General features: G+C 39.6%; 1 protein-coding gene across 1 annotated transcript in view; it reads left to right on the top strand.

Moving 5' to 3' along the window:
• PPP1R36 (protein phosphatase 1 regulatory subunit 36) overlaps positions 1-19,973 on the top strand; it is a gene marked incomplete at both ends in the record, with an annotated part of 31,799 nt that extends 11,826 nt beyond the window's left edge. Inside the window, 7 exon segments of the mRNA XM_081228292.1 lie at positions 1,384-1,482; positions 6,278-6,412; positions 18,342-18,384; positions 18,702-18,880; positions 18,963-19,154; positions 19,729-19,790; positions 19,852-19,973. Coding sequence (XP_081084418.1) covers positions 1,384-1,482; positions 6,278-6,412; positions 18,342-18,384; positions 18,702-18,880; positions 18,963-19,154; positions 19,729-19,790; positions 19,852-19,973 — 832 coding nt within the window.
• Between the last annotated feature and the right edge of the window lie 2,271 nt (positions 19,974-22,244).

Genomic DNA, 22,244 nt, shown 5'->3' on the forward strand with positions numbered 1-22,244 from the left:
GCGTATGGCAAACACCTGAGATTCTCTGCCTGAAGGCAATGTCAGATGCTAAAGAGAGCTACAGGGCAAGCTTGGGGCACTAGGAAGTCAGTGCCCGAGAAGCAGCCTCCAATCAGTGATGTGCTGGAGGGAGAGTTGGTAGATAAATATCCCAGCTTCCATATGTCAGGATAACTCTAAGTTTTCTATGCTGTCTCCTAGAATCCCTCATGGTACTGAACTACATTGGTCCACAGGATAACGAACTTGTTAGCACCCCCTTTCCATCTCACCTCCCCACTCCCCTACTGATGTTTCTTGTGATCACTTCCTAGTAAACTACTTACTCGAAAATCTGTCTCATGGTATGTTTCTGGGAGAACCCAACCTAGGACAGGTAGTTATTAATACTGTGAAAAAAAAGTCTGCAATGCTCATCTTCATCCTGCTCTCAAGGTATGGTTAAGGAATGCATGCCAGAGTAAGGATTTCCGTTTGGGGCTAGAAAGGAAGCAGCAAAAATCTTGTAAGAATATTTAGAAAGAAACAAAGCCTTCCAGTTTTAAAACAAATGAGATAGGATTGTAAATCAATGTAGTCTTTTTGGAGAGCAAAACTTATACGAAACTTTAATGTGCAGCTATTCTATGTCCTAGCAATTTCACTTCTAGGAAGTTACTCAAAGATGTGGCTATAAGAATAATTACTGCAGCAATGTCTATAATATTTTTAAAAAACCTAAATATCCATCAGTAGAGGATTAGTTAAATAAATTATGAGCTATAGCATATTTTATCCACCTGTTTAAAAAAATGAGGAAAATCTATACATGGTATCATGGAAAGAGGTCCATGCTACACAGGTAAGTGACAGAAGCAAGTTGCAAAGACTTGTATATACAGCATTATCCCATTTGTTACCAAAAAAAGTAAGGTGTATATTCATGCATATGTATGTGTGCTGGTGGGGGAGGACCTTATATGTGATTGTCTATGCTCTAGAAGGTTCAGGACGGATTCATGCCAAACTCTTAACAGTGACTACCACTAAGGAGTAAGATGGTGACAAAGGAGTGAGGGGAGAGTCTTTTTACTTGTTACATTTGTGTACATTTTTTAAACAACAACAAAAAATTACCTGTATTATAAAAACACTTTAAAAATGAAAACTAATTGGTAAGCAAAACTATAATTCAGTTGTGACCTCTCAAAAAATTTTGTTTACGAAAATCAGGTTTCTTATATCTTCAACAGTTATAGTAGATAGAATTTTAAATGGTAAATTAGTTGTGTGATGGGTATGGTAACATGAGTTTCTACTTATTCTTGTGTGCCCATAGATTTTTTTATGACAAGCTTTATGTTTGAAATATGTTATCATTGTTTTCTTTTAATCTCCCCATAGGAATAAGAATCTTGACAATTTCCTCATGGCATTGTTGTACTATTTATATTATTACTTGGAAAAAATCTCACAGGAAAAGAAACCCAAAAGCTGTGTGATGTAAGTAGAATTTTGTAGTGTACTTTATTTTTATTGATTGATTTATTTACTTTTGGCCACGCCACGCAGCTTCCGGGATGTTAGTTCCCCGACCTGGGATCGAACCCGAGGCCCTGGCAGTGAAAGCACCGAGTCCTAACCACTGGACTGCCAGGGAATTCCCTGTAGTGCACTTTAAAGCTTTATCACTGCCAGTATTAAAACTAACTTTTGTCTAGGGTAAAGAGATGATGGAAATTTAAAAATCTCGGAGTATGCTAAAACATTTTACAGGGAGGAGTTCACCAGTTTTAAAGCTGACTGAATAATTCAGATGGGTATTCTGTTAACTAAATATTGCAAATAATATAGACCAGCACTGCCCAATAGAAGAGTATGCCCAATATGTGAGAGCCATATATGTAATTTAAACTTTTCTGATGCCATATTTTTAAAATGTAAAAAGATACAGGTGAAATTAATTTTAACAAGGTATTTTATTTAACCCAATGACTCAAAAATATTATCATTGCAACTTGTAGTCAATACTAGGAAGTTATTGATGAAATACTTTACTTTTTTGTAGTAAGTGTTTGAAATGGTATCTATCTTACAAATACAATATACTTCAATTCAGACTAGCCACAGTCAGTGAGTGCTCGGTAGCTACATGTGGCTCACAGCTACCATATTGGACAGTGCAGATAGAGATATTGTTTCTATGTTTGTCATGCTTACAAAGTTCTTGCTAAAGGGTTTGTAAGCATCTAATGAAAAAAACTAAGAATTAAAAAAATTAACAGATATGACCAAAATGATATTACATATCATAGAAGAAAATGACTTCTTAGGCTACATGTGAAGAATTTAATCACTTTAGGTGGAGGTGGCTTGGTGCTATCCAGGGCAAGAATCTGGGAACTCAGAGTCCGGAGCAGAACAATGCCTCTCAGGCTTGGTGACCTTTGCAGGCCATGGAACTTTCCCAGTGCCCAGGCTGCCCTCCCCAGTATATGTGGAACCGACCCAGTGATTCTGCTGTTAGGAATGCTGGATAGAGTCATCAATTTGTTGTTGTAGAATGTTTTCAAAATGCAAAATCCTTGCATATAAACAAGCAGTTTGAAAAATTTTGTGGATAGATAAATGTCTTGGGATAGCAGTTTTGTATAGAACCAAATAAATAATTCAAACACTACTAGTACAGTAAAGCCATTATAATATGCAACATCCAGCAGAGCAGCCAGAGAACATGAAGTGTTTCTGTGGTAGCAAGCAAATGGGCTCAAGCCAGCTGTGGGCTCAGAAGGTTTGAGGAGTCTTACTATTTCAAAGTCTATTATTAGACTTTGATAGCATATTAGCTTATATTTTGTATGTTTTTTTCTAATTCTGTGGGTTATTGCTAATCAGGCAGAGACATTGTTGGGGGGGCGGGATGAATTGGGAGACTGGGATTGACATACATACACTCTTGATACTATGTATAAAATAGATAACTAATGAGAACCTACTGTATAGCTCAGGGAACTCTACTCAGTGCTCTGTGGTGGCATAAATGGGAAGGAAATCCAAAAAAGAGGGGATATGTGTATATGTATAGCTGATTCACTTTGCTGAACAATAGAAACTAACACAATATTGTAAGGCAACTATACTCCAATAAAAATTTTTTAAAAAAGCAAAGACATTGTTTCATTTCTTAACTTATAGAAATAGATAACAGAAGAAAGGTTTCTTAGTTATTTTTAAAATATACTAAAGGGCTTCCCTGGTGGCACAGTGGTTAAGAATCCGCCTGCCAATGCAGGGGACACGAGTTTGAGCCCTGGTCTGGGAAGATCCCACATGCTGCGGGGCAGCTAAGTCCGCATGCTACAACTACTGAAGCCCACACACCTAGAGCTCGTGCTCCACAACAAAAGAAGCCACCGCAATGAGAAGCCTGTGCGCTGCAACGAAGAGTAGCCCCTGCTCGCCACAACTAGAGAAAGCCCGCACACAGCAACGAAGACCCAACGCAGCCATAAATAAATTTTTAAAAATTATTAAAAAATAATAAAATAAAATATACTAAAAATTATTAGAACCCAGTGATGTATGGTAGACCTTCATGGGAGGAATCAGTTACAGAATGACAAAGAAAAATCCAAGCCTTAAAATTAATGGTTCTGGGCTTCCCTGGTGGTGCAGTGGTTGAGAGTCCACCTGCTGATGCAGGGGACGTGGGTTCGTGCCCCGGTCCGGGAAGATCCCGCATGCCGCGGAGCGGCTGGGCCCGTGAGCCATGGCTGCTGAGCCTGCACATCCGGAGCCTGTGCTCCGCAAGGGGAGAAGGCCACAGCAGTAAGAGGCCCGCATACCACACACACACACAAAAATTAATGGTTCTGTGGTGTGATTCTAAAAAAAGCATAACAAAAAAATAAAATAAAATAAAAAAAATAAAAAAAGCATAACAACTTTTCATTTTCAAGCTTCCAGTAGTCAGTTGGTTTATTTATTATAATAAAAACAAATATAAATTACATTGAGATATCTGGATATAAATAACTTTAAGAAAAAAATTAATTTCTGTCAAAATAGTGAGGTATAATATAGGGATAATAGAAGCATTCACTTTACAGTTATTGTCCAGATTAGATGAGTTAATGCATATTATCTTAGCCTAGTGGTTGGGCCTTGGAAGGAAAGCCTATAACCTGTGAGAGGAGAGCAGGAAGAGTTACAGAAGGATATTAAAGATACACTTTGATGGTCTTAGATGACTAAATGCCCTAATTCCAGAAGAAAAAACCTTATCCCCACAACGGATGATGAAGCTAAGGCTCAGAGAGGTTAAATGGCTGGCTGGTGTACATGCCAAGTTAGTGATGGAGCTGAGGCTAGAACCCAGGTCTCTAACTCCAAAGTCTCTGCCTAAACCACTGTGTGGTGTCCCCACATCCCTTACCAATCAACTCGGCTCTCTGTCCCCGAGTTTATCCATTTGTAATTAGGACTTACAGCTTCTGAACAAAGGTACAATTATGTATGCAGTTTTAAACATATCATAAGTATCTTCAAGTTATTACAATCTTTGTAATTATAATTTTTAATGGTGGCATAACTTTCCATCAAGCTGCTGTATGTTAATAACTTATTGACCTACCTATTAAGAAGCAATGTAGTATAGTGGTTAAGGGTACAGACTTTAGTGCCTGGCTTCAATCCCACGGGGGGACTCATATGTTAGGTTAATGTCAAATCCTTAAATAGTACTGCGCTCTATTACTACAGCCTGTATTACTACTCCTATTATCCCTCTATTTTATATATTTTGGGAGTCTCCAGTTTTTCTGATAGTCAAATAGATAAATAATAATTGCATTGAATATCTTCATGCATTAGATTTCTCCCCTAACTTTGGATGATTTTTTACAAAGAATAAATTTCCAGGAGAGATTATTGGATCAAAGTTTATGACCAATTGTATGGCACTTGAAATTATTACTAAAAATTTTTCCAAAGGGTTATACCTGGGTTTATTTTAAATGCCAGGCTCTACCCAGACCTACTGAACCAAAATCTGGAAGAGGGGCTGGCCTTGGGAATTTGCACTTTTAGCAAATACCCCAGGCAATTCTTACATATATTAAAACTTGAGAACCATTGGCGGAAACGTTTCAAAGCATTTCTTCGTTGTTGTTTGGTTTGCTTTGTTTTCAACAGCAAAAGAAGAGATTAACTATAGGCAGGTCTGGCAAAGCAAGGGTGAGGATGAGGGAAGGCAACAGGGAGGCAGGCACAGTGATGGTCACCGGGGTGCTCGTGGGTGTGTGTGTTGGGTTTATATGATATTTGGGCATTTAAAGTTATCTATTCCAGAAACTCATTTTATTCCAATTACTCACAGGCCTTCTCACCACAATGATAAGGTTTTGTGCTTTGAAACATCCATATTATCCTTAAACCCACCGCCTTTCCCCACAGCTTATCTTCACGCCGTCAGTCTAGTGGTTAACATCAGAAGGGGCAGTATGTTGTCTTTCTTGTTTAGAGTGCATTTCGTTTGGCTTTTATCTTTCTGAAAACAAAAAGGCAGGGAAAAAGTTAGTGACGCTTCATTTTTCAATAGCAATCATTGGAATGTATTGTCGGCAATGTTTCCTACTGTACTGTACCGCAATAATGTCTAAAATTAGGCTTCAGACATGCTGTAACCTAAAAACAGGTTGCCTTTTAGAAAGTACATTTGCAATTCAATTGGAACTGGGGCTGTGTTTTCACAGGGAAGCAAGGTGATTGTAATTGATGCCAAAGTTCCCAGAGTGGTATTCCACAGATGCCTCCTTAGCAAACACAGAACTGAAGGTGGGCAAACGTTGAGTAGTTCAAACATTGAGCCCCCGAACTTAGTAATAACATCAGAAACCCAGGGGAAGCTAAGGTGGGAAAGAGTCTCCATGGCTGTTTTAGCAAAACAGCAGGAAAACTGGCTGCTAATTGCCACAGAAACTAGTATAGGGAATTTGTTAGTTGAGCTGTTCTATATAAATTAGGACTTCCTGTGTATAAAATGGAGGATACATATACAATTTATAAAGAATCTATTAAAATAAATATTCAGCATAAACTTGAGAGGCTGATTACAATGATAAATATCAAAGGACTTTGAGGAACTTTCTCTGCCACAGCTCAAATAAAATAAATGAAATGATAAGTGAGATGTGTTGACTCACTTCGGTTTCTTTCAAAATAGTTTATACTTCTGACTTTTTACTAATTAATATAGACATTTGCCAACATTAATCCAGATTATTGTTTTTCTTTTCAGGGGCCTTGTGGAGAAAAAAGAGATGGAATTGGTTATCAGTAAGTTAGAAGCAGCACAGAAATACTTGGCACAGAAGTACTGTGTCCTCGTCCTGGGCTTGGGAATGCCTGATAAGCATCACATGTGCTGCGGAAAGTAAGTCCCCACTTAGGATTTTGTTAGATCTTCACTTGTGTGTAGATCCACATCCTTACAACCCTTAGCTTTGACTTTTGGTGCCCCTGAGAAAGGTTCCTTTTTTGTTGTACAGAATCACTGGGCTCAGCTGAGACTCTGTCCCAAACACATGTGACGTCTTGTTTGAGAGAGCCAAATGAGTATAGGAAGAATCCCAGAATCTTGGCTGATATATTTTTTCTTTTTTCAAATTAAAGTTGATTTACAATATTGTGTTAGTTTCAGGTGTGGCAGATGTTTTAACAACCTTCTACTATTTGGGTTTAAATTTCTCTCAGGTTATATCAGTTCAATGAAATCTTGCTTTCTGCCAGGAAGGCTTCTTGCTGTCAGACAAGGGCCACTTGGCTGCCTTGGGCAGGAGGCCGAGTGATGGGCCAGTGTTGAAGCGGGTATTGGGTGTGTCCCCTCCCCTTCTGCTGCTTGTTTTGCAGCAACAGTTGTGGGTATAAGTGCATAAGGTGGGAGTTGTAAGATGACCCTGTTTGTGGGAAGGTAATTTTTACCTTAGGATAACAGTTCATACACTACTGTAATTAAACTTTTAAAGTGTCTTATCACAGGAAAGTTTGGGGTCACAGGAGAGAAAACTCCAATCCTTAACACAAAATCTCCTTCTCTTAAGTAGTAGTTTCACAACAGGCTCAAGATCCATGCCATGGTCATGGCCAGACCTTTCAAATTTTTTAAAAACTTTATTGGAAAAGAACCCAATACATGATTTCTCTCTCTCCACATTCCCCCACATTTTCAAAATACAAGTATTTGTATTGTACATACTTTTTTTCTGTTCCACATTTTTTCTGTGTACCTTCTTCTATTAATCTGCTTATATAATCTCACCTACCACTTTGAATAACAACTGTAGTCATTCTATTGTATAATATACCAGTTTGCTTAACCATTCCTCTTGTGTACATTTGTGTGGTTTCAGTTTTTCTGCTTTCTAATGTTTTTGCATTGAATATCTTTATATAAATAACTTTGTTCATTTGGGCTGTTTACTTATGGCTTATTACCCAGAATGTACTTATCTGGAAGGCATGAACAATTTTATAGCTCTTGTTACATATTGCCAGATTGTCCTTTAAAAAGGTTAAAACATTCTTTATCACCATAAGCAATAAGCATACTTGTTTTTATTAGTTTAATATTTTTGATAGCTTAAAGGTATATAAAAATCTTAAGGATATTTTATTTGACTGAATATTTTTCATGACTATAGAGTTTGTGTTCTTTTTTTGTGTAAAATAATTTATTGCCTGTTCCTCCTCTAGTTTTAACCATCTATCAAGTGGAAACTGGGAATTTGTATAATTTATATTTCATATAGCAAGGATTGGTTACTTGTTTTTTCTAGTTTGTTGCTTTCATTTTGATATTTACGTTTTTACACATTATGAAAATGTTTTAAGTTTTTATTTATTTGAACATTTCCACCTTGTTTCTGATGCTATTCAATAGTCATACAAGTTCTTGCATTCCTGGGTTCATTCTGTTCATTTCCAGGCTAAACTCCTCACCTTTCTTTCTTAGTTTTTAAAAATAGAATTAAAAAACAAAAGCTTTGATCCATTTGAAATTTGTTATATCTGATCAGATGAGCTATGAATCTATTTTTTCTTTACTAATAGCCAACTTTCCTGTAATATTAGTTAGTGATTTTTTTCCACTGTAACATTTCTTGTTTATTAGATGTTGAATTTTTCTAATATTTTAACCCATTTTAGGGAATTCCTATTGAATTTTTTGGATTAGTTTTTCTCTTTTAAACATCAGAACTATGCAGCTTATACTTTGCTTTGCTTTATTCAACAAACATTATTGCTCTGTGGTAATCGTGGTGCTAAGTGCCAGGGTACAAGGAAAATGGTCTCTCCTTTCAAGGAGCATACAGTCTATTGGAGGGGTCATCAGGTAAGGAGACCAGTGACTGGTGCAATAGAGGTATAGACAGAGATTGGGCACCCAAAGCAGGAAAGGCGAGGAGCAGTGGACCTCAGGGAGTGCAGGCAGTGAGCTGGGCTGGAAAAGAGGTGATTTAGCTGAAAACAAGTACTCACTCCTATTACCTCCAGAAACCTTGTATTTGGTGATCTGGCCTATTTGAGATCAATTTCACTATTAATCAAGTTCTAAGCAATATTTACCAAGAACCTTTTATTGTTTATTGTATTAAGACCTATACTTTAGCTTAGGAAATAGTGTCATCTTTGCTATATTGAATCCTCTCAAAGAGCTGTAAGTTGTATTCTCCATTTATTCATATTGTTCTTTATTTTGTCCATTAAAGTTTTACATAGTAATCATTAAAGAAATTTGTGTGGTCCTAAATTAGATTAGCACTTATGTATTCACGTAATCAAGTTTTTAAATACCAGTGTGAAGTTTTGGTTTATTTATTTGTTTTTAATTGTATAAATACTTCATGAACATATCCTAAGGGTAAAAAATTTAAATAGTTATGTATATAGTTTATAATTAGTTAGTATTGTAGAGTTAAAAATTAAAGTCTCCCTACTTCCTCCACCATCCTTCAATATCAGCCTCTCCCCAGAAGTAAGTACTGTTACTTCTGACTCGATGTATGTCCTCTTGGTTTTCTATCCAATTATACGTATGCATTTACATTGTTGTTGTTAAATACATCGGATAATGCTATGCTGTCATTCTGAAATGTGCTTTTTTCACTTATAAATCTTGGATATTTTTGAAGATTAGTACACATAGATCTACCATATTCTTTTTTAAAAATGGAATAGTTCTTAAACCATGGATATTATGGATTTATTATCATTAACTGATTATTTCCCTGTTGATGCATGTTTGGTAATACATTTTTGATGACAAAAATATATAAGAATGCATTTGGTTTTATCAGTTTATGTCATAACCTATGACACATATGTTAAACACATTTCCTGCCTATGTAAAATTTTAATTTATCTCCTTGGATTTTCTAGGTATATAATCATATCATCTGTAAAAGGTAGTTTTTAATTTCATTTTTTCCTAGAGTCATATTTAAAAATTTTAATTAGCTATAGTAGTAGCAGTAGCATTTCCTGTATGTAATTCCATTAAAGAAGTGACTGAAGTCAGCCTTACTTTTTTTCTGTTATAAAAGAGAATAAGCTAGCACATGCTATTTACTTATTGTATTGACCCTTAGTTTAAGTGATGAATTATTTATCATGTCGAGAAGATAACTCATTGTTTCCCTATATATTCAAAAATAGTTTTGTTCTTTCTTTTTATAAAACTAATGCATAGTCGTGTACAATAATTAATCAATACATAAAAAGGAAAGGGTAGATCTGTTGTCAACATTTCATTTATTATCCTTTCAGACATCTCTATATGCACACCCAGACACACAATTTTACATAAATAAATAGAATTTTTTTTTTTTTTTGCGGTACACGGGCCTCTCACTGTTGTGGCCTCTCCCATTGCGGAGCACAGGCTCCAGATGCGCAGGCTCAGCGGCCATGGCTCACAGGCCCAGCCGCTCCGCGGCATGTGGGATCCTCCCGGACCGCGGCATGAACCTGTGTCCCCTGCATCGGCAGGCGGACTCTCAACCACTGTGCCACCAGGGAAGCCCAGAATTTATTATTCTATAACATTACACCTGTAAAATATACCCAATAACAAACTTACTTAATAGACCAGTTGTGAAAATTAAATGATATAATACATATAAAACACTTAGACCCATCCTTGGTACATACTATGTATTCAGTAAAGTTAGCTATTATTATTCCTTTTTTGTTGTTATTATTGTTATTGCTATTAATCTGTGGAATATGGTAGTAAATATAACTCTACAACATCACCTTTAATGGCTTCCTGGTATTCCAAATATATTTAACTTATTGATGAACAGTTGGAATATTTCCTTTTTAAATATTAGGAATAACACCACAATGAACTTTCTTATACCTATATTTGATGTACTTGTCTAGTTTGTCCTAAAGATAAATTTTTTACAGTAGAATTCCTGGGTCAAAGAGAATGCATATTTAAATATGATGTATATGTTTAAATTTTAAAAGTCCTGTTCAAGAATAGATGTTACTATGGACAAGAAAATAAATGGAAAAACAGGTAATTTTTTAGAGTAAAGGGACTATGGGCGATTTAAAAAGTGCCTTGCAATATGGAGGACTTCCCTGGTGGCACAGTGGTTAAGAATCCACCTGCCAATACAGGGGATACGGGTTTGATCCCTGGTCCAGGAATATCCCACATGCCACGGAGCGGCTAAGCCCGTGCAGCACAACTACTGAGCCTGCACTCTAGAGCCCGCGAGCCACAACTACTGAGCCCGCGTGCCACAACTACTGAAGCCCGTGCGCCTAGAGCCCGTGCTCTGCAACAAGAGAAGCCACCGCAATGAGAAGCCCGTGCACCGCAACAAAGAGTAGCCCCCACTCGCTGAAACTAGAGAAAGCCCATGTGCAGCAACGAAGACCCAACACAGCCAAAACAAAGTGCCTTGCATTATCAAACAAGTTGTTGGATCTTTTGAGACCTAGACTATGATATTTACTGTTTTTCTGTTCTCTCTTAAGGTTGTATGATTTGTCCCCACTGCTTTGTTACAGTTTGCGAATCTAAAATGCTTAATGAAATTCTATATTATACTTTGCTGTTCTCACCTGGTTTTTCCAATTTATTTTACTTTATTTTTTATCATTACCAATAACCCTTACTAAACATTTTACTCTATCTGCATTTTAATGTCTTTCATGTGAGTGTGGATTTCTACCCTTTCATGTAGTGAACTTTATAACAATTCCATGTGGTTAAATTTTTTCTTTTTTCAGTTTTTCTGAGTCTTGAAACCTTTTCCTTCCACCTACAAAAAGAAACATCGGGTAGGACAGAGATTGTATTGGTTTAATAACTTCATTGTTTAGTTGGAATAGGTTCTCTCCAGGCTTCTCCAGGGTCTAAGGGGCAAGCATATGTTCTCTCCACTCTTCTTGGCTATTTATAAGGACATACATTGGTCTATAAAGTTTAAAAACAAAAATGCATGTGAGATTTCTCTCAAATAGGGACTTGATGTTTATTAATGTTTATATCAATGTATTTTCAGTTCAGGCTCATTGTCTTGGTTTTTTGGTTATATTTTGGCATTGCTGGCCATTTCTCTTCTCTTGCACCCCTCTTGTCCACAGTTGTAGCTATACTCAGTCTGCTTCCCACGTCTACCATCTCTGTGATTCACTTTGTGTGGTTTACCATGATTTGGGAATGCCCTCTTTTTTTTTTTTTTTTTTTTTTTGCGGTACGCAGGTCTCTCACTGTTGTGGCCTCTCCCATTGCGGAGCACAGGCTCTGGATGCGCAGTCTCAGCGGCCATGGCTCACGGGCCCAGCTGCTCCACGGCATGTGGGATCTTTCCGGACCGGGGCACGAACCCATGGCCCCTGAATCGGCAGGCAGACTCTCAACCACTGTGCCACCAGGGAAGCCCCGGGAATGCCCTCTTAATACATCTCCAGCAACATTCATTCTTTATTCTACTACATCATTTCTGCTCTTGAGAGTTTTCACTGCTATGTTCAGTTCTTTTATGGAGTTGACAGGTTTAGTGCTGTCTTCTAGTGCAGCAGCCATGAAAACGTGCCACTCAGATCTGCTACAGTGCAGGGTGTAATTGACCAGCGGCCCCTGCTGCTGCACTCTGAATCCACCACCAGGTTTGTGCTGAGGCCACTCTTCCCATGGACTGTCTCCAGCCAATGTCTGAGGGCAGCGGGGACACTAAAGCAGGCTCATTCCTGCCAGACATGGGACTCCTCACGGGGGTGACTGGCTTGAGGGCTTCCCTTTGGCCTGGTCAGAAGTTTCTTGTGAGGTGTAGAAGTAGAAGGAATAGAGAGAGATTTAAAATTGGGGATTGAGAGTTAAGCATCAAAAAACATTCCTGTGGCCCAAATACAGAAGGCCTTTCCGGGTCCCTAGAGCTGTTGGTAGAGATTTAGCTTGCCACAGACTCCCTTATTTAGGAAGAAGTGGTGTTTTCTCTTCTTGACAAAACTTTTAAGAAAGGTATTGTAGGGCTTCCCTGGTGGCACAGTGGTTGAGAGTCCGCCTGCCGATGCAGGGGACACGGGTTTGTGCCCCGGTCTGGGAAGATCCCACATGCCGTGGAGCGGCTAGGCCTGTGAGCCATGGCCGCTGAGCCTGCGCGTCCGGAGCCTGTGCTCCACAACGGGAGAGGCCACAACAGTGAGAGGCCCGTGTGCCGCAAAAAAAAAAAAAAAAGGTATTGTAGTAAAATTATAGTCAGCTTTATAAATTTTCCTATTTAATCACTTGTAAAAATCACCTTTTCTCAACATTAATTTCTTCTGTCTTTAAAGCGTCACTTCTAATTAAGAAAACTAGAATTTAAGTTTTGTATCAGTCACCTCAGGCTACCATAACAAATTGTCACAGATTGGATGGCTTAAATGACAGAAATTTATTTTCTCATAGTTCTGAAAGCTGGAAGTCTGAGACCAGGATGCCAGCATTGTCAGGTTCTGGTGAGGGTCCTCTTCCTGGCTTGCAGATAGCTGCCTTCTTACTGTGTCCCCCATGGTGGAGAGAGAGAACCCCAGTCTCTCTTCCTCTTCTTAAAAGGACAAAAATCCCATTATGGGGCCCCACCTTCATGACCTCATCTAAACCCAATTATCTCCCAAAGGCCCTGCCTCTAAGCACCACCACATTGCGGGGTTTAAGGGCTTCAACACATGCATTAGGATGGTAGGGGGAGACACAACCATTCAGTCCATAACAAGGTTAAAAAAACACCTACTCTAAAAAAATTTTTTTAATTTATTGCCCATATTGTTCAATTTTTAAAAGAACATAGGCATCGCTAACTAATTTGGGGATGAAAAACAAACTGTAAATGTATCATAATTAGAGATTTTTAAAAAATAAATCTATTGATTTTATTTATTTTTGGCCGTGTTGGGTCTTCGTTGCTGCGCACGGGCTTTCTCTAGTTGTGGCGAGCGGGGGCTACTCTTCGTTGCGGTGCGTGGGCTTCTCATTGCTATGGCTTCTCTTTGCGGAGCACGGGATCTAGGCACGCGGGCTTCAGTAGTTGCAGCAGGCAGGCTCAGTAGTTGTGGCTCATGGACTCTTAGAGCTCCGGCTCAGTAGCTGTGGTGCACAGGCTTAGTTGCTCCACGGCATGTGGGATCTTCCCGGACCAGGGCTCGAACCCGTGTCCCCTGCATTGGCAGGTGGATTCTCAACCACTATGCCACCAGGGAAGCCCCATAATTAGAGATTTTATCATATCTTTTAGTTTCCTAGATATAGAACCTCAAGTTGTACTTTTAACAGTACCTTTTTATTACTATATATATATATATATATATATATATATTTATTTACTTATTTATTTATTTTTTGCGGTACGCGGGCCTCTCACTGCTGTGGCCTCTCCCGTTGCGGAGCACAGGCTCTGGACGCGCAGACTCAGCGGTCATGGCTCAAGGGCCCAGCCGCTCCGCGGCATGTGGGATCTTCCCAGACTGGGGCGCGAACCCATGTCCCCTGCATCGTCAGGCGAACTCTCAACCACAGCGCCACCAGGGAAGCCCCTACAATATATTTTTTATACAAACTTTTAAAGGAACTTATGTTTGCAAGTAAGTGATTGCCTCAGTTTAGTACTAGCTCATTTCCAGGAGATGTTGGTCTTTTTGCCATTGTAGGCAACGTCACCTACTTTCCTCCTGCTTGTTGGATAGCAGTTTGGAGAAGAATCAGTTTGGAGCTCACCAGCCACCATTCACATAACAAATTTTATACAGGTCAAATTGCTGAACAGAGGATATTGAGGAAAACAGATTATAGCATGTCCTTACCAGTAAAAGTTGTTAATTGGCCGTGGGTGTTGATTGTGTCCTTGAATGAAGTTTATATTGCTCTTTTGGTTGTTTTTATCTAGGAGAAATAAGGACAATGTTTTTGCCAGTTGTGAGTGATTACCTGATTTTAACATATCATTATTTAACTTCTTCCCAATGTGAACAAGCTGATATTTGCATGAGAACATTTTCATGTGTATTTTCTAATTTTTCTCTCTAATGTATGCATACTCAATATTGGACTAGATCACCTTATCCCTGGAGACAAATTAACGATTTCAGTAGAACCAGCAATTTGGGGGCTGTTAACTTAGTGCTTTCATGTTTCTTGAGAAGTAGGAGGCCATGCCTTTCTATTCTAAATGCATCTGTGAAATCCTGATATTACAAAAGCTGTGGCAAAATTTTGATAAACATGTTCAGTAAAAGCTCTCTGTGTTTTCCATGGTAGATAAGAAAACCTCCTCATGGCACAAGCCATAGAATTAGATCTGATCTTTAGTTATGGCCAATTCTGGCTCCAACCCCACCTCTACCTAGGAGGTATACCCTCCTCCTCTGTGGTCAGTGCAGCTGTCACCTGACGGGTGACCAAAGAGGCTGGCTGTGGGGATGAGGATGGGGAGAAAGGCGTTTCTTTGAAGCTCAGGTGTTTAAATCATCTTTAAGCCCTCCCCCTGCCACCTCCAGTCACTTGCACCAAGGCCTCTTTTCCCTCCCCCAAACACATTCCTTTGAAATTTCTCTTCCCTTGTACAGAGCAGGCCTTGACCATCATTTAAACCTGACTTCACTTGGGGCTTCCCTGGTGGCGCAGTGGTTGAGAGTCCGCCTGCCGATGCAGGGGACACAGGTTCGTGCCCCGGTCCGGGAAGATCCCACATGCGGCGGAGTGGCTGGGCCCATAAGCCATGGCCACTGGGCCTGCACGTCCGGAGCCTGTGCTCCGCAACGGGAGAGGCCACAGCAGTGAGAGGCCCGCGTACCACAAAAAAACAAAAACAAACAAAAAAAAACCTGACTTCACCTAAGGCAGCAGGGGGCAAGTGGGAGCACAGTTTTTTTCTCTCTCCAGCCCAGAACCCCATGGGTCTGGCCCTAGGCTTTGCACCCCTTCAGGAATGACTAAAAATATAAGCTCTCCTCATTTTGGTTTAGAGCTAAGAGTCTAATATAGCAAGAAAGAATAAGAAAGCACATAACAGGCCACTGACAGTCTCTGGGTTTACCAACAGCTTGGCTTTCCCCTCTTTCCTTTGGATTCCACCTTCACGGGTAAATGTACAGCATCTTCGTTGACCAGCACGGCAGCCAGTTGCCACGTGTGGCTATTGAGCACTTGGAATGTGGCTGGTCCACGTTGAAATGTGCTGTAAGTGTAAAATATACACTATGCAAAAAGTTTAAAAATGAATAAAATATCTCATTAATAATTTAAAATATTGATTACATATTGAAATGATAATATTTGGGGGGTTGGGGTACAATATATTATTAAAATTAATATCACCTGTTTCTTTTTACTGTGGCTCCTAGAAAGTTTTAAGTTACATTTGTGGCTTGCATTATATTTCTATTGGATTGTGCTGTTATCAACCCTGTTTCAATTTGTAGAGGATTTGGAGGTCCTAAGTTTGTTATTTATACTCAGTACCTTTCTAAATTTATAACCAATTTATAATTATTATGTACTTATTAAAATTATAGAATATATTTATAGTTATTTTATATGTATAAAATTAAAATATAAAAATAATTTTTTAAAAAAGGAAAATGACTCAGGATTCACCAGCAAGAGATGAAGTGGAAGATTTAAATGTGCTCATTCCCAAATGTACTCATTCTCTGTCTCCATTTCCCGAACTCATTTCAGTTTTACATGCAGAGCTAAATCAGAATGGTCAAAAGAAATTAAAAAAAAAAAAAAAGAATGGTCAGAAGAAACTCACTACATTCTGTTCTTAATTTCTGCACTGTGAGCTATATCAGTTTGCTCTGGACTTTAAGACAGAAAGTCCCAGTTTTGTGACAACTTGAGGGAAAGGAGAGGAGGTTCATGGTACCTTCTCTTCTAATGTTTAAAAAAAGAAAAACAAAAGGAGAGAAAGTGTGTGTTTCCTGGTCAATCACTCTGTCATTTCAAAACCTTGCTAAGGTGGTGCTGGTTTGGGTTGTGCCAGCATAAATGCTGCTCTAAACCTTCTCTCAAGGACACAGGCCAACTCAATATTCCAAAACCAGAGTTTGGTTGGTTTCCGCTTGACAGGTGTGCATGGTCTCTGGTTTCAGCTGGCAGAGGCAGTGGAAGGGCGGGAATACCACAGAAGCGCTCTTGTTGGGTAAAGGCTTTAGGTGACACAGAAGGAGGCTTGTCCTAAAAAGTTTCTGCTGGGCTCTGTTGTTTAATGGTTTATCTCTAAAATATTTTAAAGAAAAAGCTTATTTTCCTAGCATTCTGGGTTACAAGGACAAATGTGGAGACCTGACAGGCCTGATTTTTAGTTCAGACTCTGTCCCTAATTAAATATATGTCTTTGGACTTCAGTCTCAACATCAGTCTCCCCACCTGTAAAGTGGGAATAATCATGCAATCTTGTGAGAACTAAATGTGATCATAAATGTAAAGGGCTTAGCATAGTATTTGGCACATAGTCCATATTTAGTAAATGTTCACTGTAATTACTGTTGCCTTAATTCTTCGTCGAAGACTTGCACGTGAGGAAATGAAGCATCTGCCAGAGGGGAGGGACTAACCCCAGGAAAAGCTGAACCACCTCTTCAGTGTTTCCTCCAAATGGAGGGCTAGTTTGGGCCCATACAGACCATGAAGTCTCTGTGAAAAAGCTGGAGGTCCTGAGGAGTTTGGGTCAACTTCCCCAGACCATGGGAGTCGGGACAGTTCTGGAGAACCTGATACCAGGGCCAATCCTAGGAGTCAGTTACTCCAAGGAAACCCAAAGCAAAAGCAGAAGCAGACCCAGGATCAACCTTGGAGTGCCCTGGGTCTGGCCTTGGCCCCCAAGACTGATCAAGTGACTGCAGGTGCATAGCCCCGTCATTCAACTCTCAAGTCCTCCCCTGGCCATGCCTGCTTTCCTAAGGCTGGCAATCAGAATTAGATGGCCTGTGTTCTGAATGGAGAGGGAGGCCAAGTTTACTAAGTGTGCCCATGCCAGTACCCTTAACAATGAATTTGTGTTGCAAGGACTCTTGGGCGTTTGCCTACCTTTAAGAGACAAGGCTCGGTCTACATAACTTGTTCAGAAGGAAGAGCGCACTTTTCTTCCCAGCCAGTTGCTTGTATGGCATAGATAGACCTGTGTCTGTTTTGTTTCTGATTCTTTCTGTACCCAATAGCCATAACCATTGTTTAAGATTTTTTTTTCTTTTTCTTTATTTTAGACTTAGCCTCTAGCTCTTTACTTCCATACCTACTAACACCTTGTGTTACCTGTTCACCACCTTTCCACTCTCCTCACCTCCCTAACACTCACATTACTAGAAACATTTGGAAGAATACAGCGAGGGCTAGCTTGTTTATCCTGAATTTATATTGATTAGCTTTTTTATGAACCCCACTTTAGTGGGGTTTTTTTTAGTTTTTTTAATAGTTGATTTACAATGTTGTGTTAATTTCTGCTGTATAGCAAATTGATTCAGTTATACATACATATATATATATATATATATATATATATATATATATATATATATATACACATTCTTTTTCATGTTCTTTTCCATTATGGTTTATCACAGGATATGTTGATTAACTTTTGACCAAACACTAGAGGTTTTGATCTGGGTAACCTAAGAAGTTGAAGAAAAAGACATTGGCACTCATTATCAATCCCTTTTGATAGCATTTATGTGACTAAATAGGTATGGGACCACAGGTAATAATCTGCAAAAGACCTTTTGAAGATAAGGGGTTGCCTAGATCACTGAAATATTGAACTTCCCTTCCCAACCTATAGTTGTGATTTGTTCTATTTCAGGGGGAAAATATCAGATACACAAAAAGACTGGAAATTCTTTGAGGTGAGTCACGTTTAGGGGCTCTGCTCTTTGATATGAAACATGAAGTATAGCAACAACGAATAGACATTTGTCAGGCACCTATTTTTAATGAATATCCTTTCTACAAAGGATACTAATAAGCTGTGTGCCACTTCTTAAATCTTTGGTCTGATTTTCCTCCTGCAAAGGTGAGTACATGTATAATTTTCTGCAGCCCTTCAGGCATGTGGAGAGAGCGGGGCACCTGGGTTTGTGTCTACTTAGTAGTGTTCTATAGACAGGTGGGAGCTTTTCATGTCGTAACTGTGGGTTCCGATTCTCATCTGTTTCTGTCATAGTCCTTTTATACTTTCTGTACGTATGTAGCCTGGATTGTCTTCCGACGTCAACACTTCACAGAGATTGAGGAAGAAATAGGGAGGCTCTTTCGTTCCGACATGTTCAACATTCCCCGAAGGAAGCGCGAGGATGAAGAGTCAGGAGGGGAAAAGAAACGCATGACTTTTGTACAATTCAGGTGTGACCTTTTGACTCTCCCAAGCTCAAGGACATTTCTAGAAAACAAGATGATGTGACCTAAATGTCACCCCTACCCCCAGGAGAATGATGGCAAAGTGCCCAGCGATGAAAAAAGCCATTAACATGCGCTCTCCAGTCATGTCTACTCTGCTGCCCTCTCTCAGAGAAAAAGCTCAGAATATCTCTGAGAAAAAGTACCGTCAAGTAGGCATGAAATCCCCAGTCCGGATGCAAGAGCACAAGGAAAATCTGGACTCTGTGCACATGCCAATGTAAGTGGCCCAAGCAGAGAGGAAGGAGAGAAGACTGAGTGTTGCTTCCTAGGTGGGACCCAGGAGGAGCAAGGGCTCAGACATGGTGCCTCTGCCAGAAAGCAGAACAAAGGTGGAAGCACCATCTTCCTACCATCCCCTGCTCCTCTCGACCTGTTTTCTTTCCAGATCAGCTCTTGGTATACCCATCTAGACTAGAAAAAACTAGAAAGTTATGCTAGACTTCAAATAGTTCTAATTTGGTGAAGTGAGTAGCAGACTGTAAGACTGAGGTTTTCCTGTTAGAAGAATCATCTTTGGGAAATAAGGGAAGGACCAGTACAAAATCTTGCTATGGGTCGAGGTTTTGAACCCATATTTAAGATATAGATGTGTGTGTGTGTGTGTGTGTGTGTGTATCAGTCTTAGCTTTATACACACGCACAAGTCAGCCATATACTGGATTGGCCAAAAATTTTGTTAGGGTTTTTCCATACGATGTTACAGAAAAACCCAGACAAACTTTTTGGCCAACCCAATACCTTAGTCTTTGGCCTCAGCAAATATTCAGCTATACCAATAATTCTTTCCACAGAGTTGGCATCCTGGGGGAGCCTCGATGTCAGTTCAACCCCCATACCCTTATCCCCCTCGATACATGAATAAATGAAAAATGAATAAATGAATAATATTTATTTATTTTCATTTATTCATTTAGTAAATGAAAGCATGAAGTCTGGGAGACAGTCTTCCATGACAGAAAGAAATAACATGAGGATTCAGGATACACTGGACTTAGTCATGAGAACGCTGTCCTCTCAAACAACATTCCCTAAATAATCTGTACATTCCATTTCTGTAATTAGTTCCTGTATTTGAAGTAAACTACTTTGACTTAATCACTTTATACAGGACTAGTGTTTATTATTAAACTTTAAAAATTGTTCAAATTATTTTGTTAAAAGTTCAACAGTAGACTAAAGAATTCCAGAAAGCTTTTGAAAAGCTCATTTTCCTATATTTACTACTTTGCTTTGTTATTTATTTACTTCCTTGGCTTTTACATGACCATTTAGAGTAATGTATTAGGACATTTAGTCAGTGTTCTAGTGGACTAGTGAAGAAACATTCTGTTTATTCACTTCTAAGTTCCTTTTTGTTTCATGAGAGAGTGTAATTGGTACATTTGAAAACAAAATTTCATAAAAAGGCAAATTAAATATTTTTAACATTAAATCTCTTTTTGGGGCTTCCCTGGTGGCGCAGTGGTTGAGAGTCCGCCTGCTGATGCAGGGGACACGGGTTCATGCCCTGGTCCGGAAAGATCCCACATGCCGCAGAGCAGCTGGGCCCATGAGCCATGGCCGCTGAGCCTGCGCGTCCGGAGCCTGTGCTCCGCAACGGGAGAGGCCACAACAGTGAGAGGCCCCCGTACCGCAAAAAAAAAAAAAATCTCTTTCTATGGCTATATTATTATTGGCATTGGGATATAAAGTACATCTAACTCATTTAAAAGCCTTTTAGCATATATGTTTCATTCATTTTTTTCATTTATTCATTTAACAACACATATGTTTCAAGCTCCTGCTCCATTCAAAGCTTTGTGCTGGGAAATGTAAGGAAAAAAGGTCATCAAGACAGAGACCATATCCTCTGGTCTGAGTAGTAGAGAGGATCAGTAAAACACATGCCTGCTAATGATACAACATTGAATGTGTTAGAGGCCATTAAAGAGGTAAATCCAAGTGCCCTTTGAGACAGATCAGTAGAGCCCTCACTTCTGGGGGAATTGGGAGCATTGAGATTTGAATCTGGTGTTGCAGGGACTGGTGGCACTAAAGGGGGACCGCCAGTCAGAGGAAGACCATGTGCAAAAGCACAGAGATGAAAAGGTGTGCCCTGTGACCGAGGAAGGCAAGAGCCATGGTTGTGTGAGGGGGAGCAGAAGAAGAGCGGGCTGCAAAGGTCAGCCGAGCCTCCACATGCCCCACCAGGGAGTGAGTTGGATATTATTTGGTCGGCAGTGAAGCTTAGGACCCGCTGATGAAACCCTTTCGTTGGCTGCTGATTATATAGTATCATCATTTAGAAAGTCCTATAGGGGGCTTCCCTGGTGGCACAGTGGTTGAGAGTCCGCCTGCCGATGCAGGGGACATGGGTTCGTGCCCCGGTCTGGGAAGATCCCACATGCTGCGGAGCGGCTGGGCCCGTGAGCCATGGCCGCTGAGCCTGCGTGTCCGGAGCCTGTGCTCCACAACGGGAGAGACCACAGTGGTGAGAGGCCCGCGTACCGCAAAAAAACAAAAACAAAAATTCCCATAGGAGTTTCGCCAACTAAAATAACTGGTCTGAATTTACCTTTCTGTGGCCACAGGTTTATCCCCAAACTTCAAAAATCCTCCTTTCTGCATTTAGCTAAAATTTCGTTTAACAGAAGAAACTGGATGCTTTTTCCCAGATTTAATATCAAGAGCAGAGGAACAGCAGCTCCAGCCTGTCGATCCTGTGGGGCAGCTTCTGTTCAACAGGCACTCTGTCTTCACTCTCATCCTTTATGTTCCAGGTCAATTCCTGTTATTCCTGTTAAAACTGCAAAGTTTTTAAAAATCAAAATCCTGAGGGGGGAAAAAAGAAAAAGAAAAGGAAACAAAAAAGAAGGGGGGAGAAAAAAAGGGGGGGGGAAATCCTGGACTATGAACGAACCCTTCTTGGACTTTTTATTTACGTAGAGCATTTGGTTACACACTGTCGTAACAAATTTTTATCTAGAACATGTTGACATGGTTTGATTTTTGATTTTTGGGTTTGTTTGTTTCTGATATTTAAAAAAATAAACCCTGGGAATTGTGGGACTTTTATAACTGTCTTTACTAGGGCACTGGGCTTTTTTTTTTTCCTGCCTCCTTTCTGACCTATGAGGCTTCAGTGTACTTCATTTATTAATTCCTTCAACTGTTGATTCATTTTTTCATTCTACAGTTACTATATCTCCACTCTGTGTTAGGCACCCTTTTTTGGTCCTGGGAATTCAGTATGGAAAAAATATAGCCAGCTCTGACTTGGAACTGACAGTCTTGGGGAAGACAGATAGGAAATGAATACTCAGATAAT

This window comes from Mesoplodon bidens (genome assembly GCF_964165515.1).
Source record: "Mesoplodon bidens genome assembly, chromosome: 3".
Classification (NCBI taxonomy): domain Eukaryota; kingdom Metazoa; phylum Chordata; class Mammalia; order Artiodactyla; family Ziphiidae; genus Mesoplodon; species Mesoplodon bidens.